The sequence below is a fragment of the Trichechus manatus genome, unplaced genomic scaffold (genome assembly GCF_000243295.1).
Source record: "Trichechus manatus latirostris isolate Lorelei unplaced genomic scaffold, TriManLat1.0 scaffold00185, whole genome shotgun sequence".
NCBI lineage: Eukaryota > Metazoa > Chordata > Mammalia > Sirenia > Trichechidae > Trichechus > Trichechus manatus.
In genome coordinates, this window is record NW_004444121.1 from 3,842,579 (window position 1) to 3,847,941 (window position 5,363).

General features: G+C 47.8%; 1 protein-coding gene across 1 annotated transcript in view; it reads right to left on the reverse strand.

The window, feature by feature from the left end:
- Window positions 1–5,363, reverse strand: part of ZC3H3 (zinc finger CCCH-type containing 3) — a 90,291-nt gene that overhangs the window by 3,629 nt on the left and 81,299 nt on the right. Inside the window, exons 11-13 of the mRNA XM_023741614.1 lie at window positions 1,797–1,900; window positions 559–737; window positions 1–111 (exon numbers count right to left, since the gene is read on the reverse strand). Of these exons, the coding sequence (XP_023597382.1) occupies window positions 1–111; window positions 559–737; window positions 1,797–1,900 (394 nt within the window). The remainder of the gene's footprint in view (window positions 112–558; window positions 738–1,796; window positions 1,901–5,363) is intronic.

Here is a 5,363-nt window from a genome sequence, read left to right on the forward strand (position 1 = left end):
GAGGCTAAGCCTTCGGGGGAGGAATGGGGGAGGGCTGGGGCCAGGGCAGCTGCTGTGGAGGGTGGGGAGCCGGGAGTCAGCCTGGTGGGGCGCTGGGCCACTGAGGACTTCCTGTACGTGAAGGACAAGGGCGTCTGTGAGAGGAGGCCCGCCCGCCCCTGCCACCCCACCGTCCAGGGCTGAGCCCACGGCCCCAGGAGAGGCAGGTCACGCACCAGCCTGGCCTGAAGGGACTCGTGTGGCCAGAGGGTCCCGCCTGGCAACGACCACCACCCTCGCTGCTCTGGACTCCCACTCAGGCCCGCCCCACCCAGGCCGCCCGGGGTCACCCCTCCCACTGGCCCAGCACTTTCTCCACCTCACTCCAGGCTGGGCCGGGGCTGTCCTTGGCTCTCTGTCCAGCCACAAGGACCAGGGAGGGGTCCTAAGGTCACAACCCTCAGCCCTGGGCGGGGGTGTCTTTCTGGTTCGAGGCCCAGAGTTGGGAGGGTGGGGGCTTCATGCAGGGGCAGAGGCCTTGGCCTGGGGCTCACACCACCCACATCCGCCGCCGGTCACCTGGGCCCGTGGCCGGCAGAGACCCTGCTCCTGGGGTGCACGTCATTGGGTGTGGGGGCTGGGGGAGCCCGCCTGCCGGAGAGCTTCTGGCTGCGGTGGAGCAGCTGGCACTGGGCGCCACGGGGGCAGACGCCAAGACGGGAGAAGTCGGGGCACAGCAGCGTGTGCTTCTTCTTGCACTGTGGGAAGAAGCGTGGGCCCCTCAGCGCAGGCCAGGTGCCCCCAGGCGGGGGGCCTCCAGACACCAGGCCAGCGCAGCCCCGCCCTCCCGGTACCCTCGACCAGGCAGGGACCGAGCGGGCGGACAGGTCAGGGAGCCCAGAGCCGCTAACACCCCTCAGCCTCCTCCTCTGTCCTGGCCGCCCCTCCTAGCAGGCGCGGGGCCAGGAGGAAGGTGGGTGCAGCGGGCCGGCCAGGTGCAGGCGGGTCGGCCGAGGCCAGCGCAGCCCTGGGTCCAGGGGAGGCCGCCTGCTCACCCGATCCGCAGCACCTGTCAGGCAGCTAATTATACCCAGCGGGCCGCCTGTGGCAGGTGCTCCGAGACACGGCACAGCTTGGGAGAACTCACCGGCCTCACGCCTCCCGCGGCCACCACCCATCAGGGAGAGGCGTCCGCTCTGCCCCACCTCCCCTGTAGCAGCATGATGGGGGGCCAGCCTGTGCCAAGCCTGCCCCGGCACCCAGGCCACTCTCACGGGCACCCACAAGAGGCAGCCGGGGACAGGTGGAGACAGACGACAGTCAGCGTGCCGCGACGGATCCCCCGGGCCTGTCCAAGCCCAGAGCCAAGGCCGTGAGCACACGCCAAAAAAAATAAAAAAGACAACCTGTTACCGTCGAGTCGATTCCGACTCATAGCGACCCTACAGGACAGAGCAGAACTGCTCCACGGGGTTTCCAAGGCTGTATATCTTTACGGAAGCAGATTGCCAGGTCTCTTCTCCCACACAGGGGCTGGCAAATTCCAACTACCAACCTTTTGGGTGCAGCCGGGCACTCAACCACTACGCCACAGGGTTCTTCGGAGCACACCGCTCCCAGGAAATGCTGTGGGCGCCTTGCACACACCCTCCGGCCCACGCCTCCCTCCAGTGGCTCTGATCCTGGCCCCGTGGCCCCCAGGCAGCCCCAAGGGCTACAGGAAGAGCCTGCTGGGAATGCACACCAGCTCAAGCCTCTTCACCCCAGATGCAGGCCCAGGTAGTACTCACCCATTCATTCATTCATTCATTCCTCACGGAGCTGGCCTCGCCCATGGATGCAGGACCTTGAAGCCCCGCCCGGCCTGTCCTTAGGGAGCCCATTAGGACGTGTGGAGGCTCGCGGCACATAGTGGGGCCAGCTGTGGGTGCAGCCGTGGGGATGAGTGAGGCTGGGCTGGTAGGGAGGTCAGGAAGGACGTGTGCAGTACGGAGGGCAGTGGGAGCCCCCCCAGGGCCTAAGCGGGAGCATGGCCTGGGCGTGGGCATCTGCACGTGGTGTGCGTGGCTCATACATGCAGCTGGCCACTCATCAGGGCTTCCATGTGAGTCCGTCAATGGCTCCTGCAGCCCGGACACCAGGCTGGGGGCAGGAGAGGGTACAGAGTGCCCGTTTGGTGAATGACTGAGACAGTCTGGACCTCTGCCGTCCCAGGTGGACCACGAGCCCCACAGGCCACTGAGCACCTGAAACACTCGAGGCTGAGTGGAGATGGCACAGCACACACGGGTTCAAAGGCTCAGTATGAAAAAGAATGTAAAATATCCCATTTATGCACACTTTTCTTCATTACATGTTGACAACTTCATATACTGGGTTAATGAATATGTTGTTAAAACTCAACAGACTTTCTAACTTTTTAAAGTGGCTTCTAGAAAGTTTAGAAGCACACGTGTGGTTTGTGTCTGTGGTTAACCTCTCTACTAGACCAACCCTCCTCCGGAAAACCACCTAAGATCTAGGATGGAACATAAAGCAGCACTTCCTCAAACCACCCAAGAGCACTCAAGAAAGCAGAACGATGGAAGAAAACGTACCAAGAAATACCAGACCGAGAGAAAGCTGGTGTGTGAAATGATACTACACAGAACTGACTTTAAGCCGCAAGCACGTGGGGTGTACGTCACCATGATGAAGTGATAAAGGACAATATTTCTCAACTTGTGTGACAAGAACACAGCCTCCAAATATGCAAAATAACAACTGCAGAACCTCAGGGAGAAACAGACAAATCAACTGTCATGGTGGAAATTCTGACCCACCTCTTTCAGCAACTGATGGACCAAAGCACCCAAATACCAGCATGGAAACAGAACGCTTGGACAACACATGTGAGCAAACTGCCCGGCAACATTAAATTAACAGGCCGGGTTTAATGCTCGTGCATACTACACTCCACCCAACAGCTGCAGCACATGTTCTCTCAAACACCTGTCATTAAAATGGAAACCTACAAAACATAAGGTAAATCTCAACATGTTTTATCTAAACCATGTTCAGTGAAGGAAAAACAAAACCAACCAATCAAAAACCCCAGAAAACCTTCGACATATATGACATTCAGAAAGTCACTATTCAATAACTCATAAGTCAAAGAAGAAATAATGGAAATTAGATAACATTTAAAACCACACAAAAACACCAAGACAGCATATCAAAATTTGTGGAATGTAGCTAAAGCAATACTTAGAGGGAAATATATAGCCTTAATGCTTACATTAGAAAAGAAGATCTATCTCAAGAACTTAGGGGGAAAAACAGCAAAATGAGCCCAAAAAAAGCAGAGAGAAGAACATAATGAATATCAGAACAGAAATTAATGAGATGGCAAAAAGAGAACAAAAATCAAGAGATCAAAATGTTGGTTCTTTGAAAATATTAGTAAGTGTATCCAATAAGAACGTAATCAAGAACTAAAAAGAAGAAGGAACATCTACAATGTAAGGAGTGACAAAGGGCCATAACTATAGATGGTAAAAAGATATCAAGATGATAAAAATGAACAAACTTTATGTCAATAAATAAATGTGAAAACACAGATGAAACTAACAAATTCTAGAAAAACTGAAAAAGAAAAGTAAGACTTGAATGTTCCTATAACCATAACAGAGTCTGAACTGGTACTGAAAAAACAGAGAAAGCTCCAGCTCCGAGGGTTTTACTGGAAGTTTGACCAAATAGTCAAGAAATGCATAATTTCAATTTTACTCCAATAATTTTACATTACAGAAAAACAGAGAACATTTCTCAACTTACTTTATGAGGCCAGAATGATCTTGAAACCAAAATCTGACCAAGACTGCATGAGAAAAGAACATTTAAGTCAATTTCACTGATAAACAAGGATGCAAAAGTCCTATGCAAATTATAAGCAAACTGAGTTCTGCAATGTATAAAAACACTATATCAGGATTCATCTGGGTTTATTTCAGGAATGCAAGGTTGATTTAACTTTATAAAATCAATGAACAGAAATTAGCATATTAACGGCTAAAAGAGAAGAATCATATGATCACTTCGATAGAAGTGAAAGAAGTGCATAATAAAATTCAACATCCAAAGTTTTTTTTTTTTTTAAAAAAAAAAACCAACAACAAAACCACTTAGCAAACTAGTGATAGAAAGGAACCTCCTTAGCCTGATGTAGTTTCTTCAAAGAACCTTCCAGAAAGCATCACATGTAAAGGGGAAAGGTTGGAAGCATGGCTGCCCACTTTCATTACTACTCAACATTGTACTGGGCTCCATTAACATAACTCATTACCAAATGGGATTATAATCACAGGCATAGAGGTTAGGATTTATAACACATATTTTTGGGGGACACAATTCAATCCATAACAATATATATAGTGATAAAATCATTAAAGTAATTAAAATGTTATACTAGGAAATACTCTTGTTAATGCAAAAGAAAGCAGTAAAGGAAGATTTGAGGAAAAAAGAAGACATGAGACATATTTAAAAACAAAGTAAAATGGCAGATGTAAATCCAACTGTATCAATAATATTAAATACAAATGGATTAAACAATCCAATCAAAAGGGAGAGATTGTCAGACTGAATATTAAAAAAAAAGATCCAACTATATGCTGTCTATAGGAAAAATACTTTAAAGATACAAATATGTTGAAAGTAAAAAAATGGAAAAAGATACATCATACAAACAACAATGATAAGTGAGCTGGAGTGACATCAGACAAAATAGACTTTAAAATAAAAACCATTACTAGAGATAAAGAGGGACCTTTTATAATGATAAAAGGGTTGATCTATTGAGCAGTTACAACAATTATAATCATATGTGCATCTAACACCTAACAACAGAGCCCCAAAATACATGAAATAGAAGGTGGACAGAACTGAAGGGACAAATAAACAATTCAACAATAACAGTCAAAGACTTCACTATCTTACTTTCAATAATGGATAGAATGCCTAGGCAGAAGATCAATAAGGAAACAGAAGAACACCACTATACACAAGCTAGACCTAATCTACAGAACAGCAGAATACAGTCTTCTGAAGTGCATATGGAACATTTGCCAGAAAAGACTATATGCTAGGCTTTATCATGAAGCAAGTCTCAATAAATTTAACAGGACTGAAATCATATAAAGTGTGTTCTTAAATCACAATAAAGTGAAAGTAGAAATTAATAACCAGAATGAAACTGGGAAATTCAAAAATATGTGGAAATTAAACAACACACTAGTAAATAATTAACAGGCCAAAACAGAAATCACAAAGAAAATTAGCAAATATTTTGAGATGAGTGAAGATGAAGACACAACACATCAAACCTTGTGGGACGCAGCTAAAGC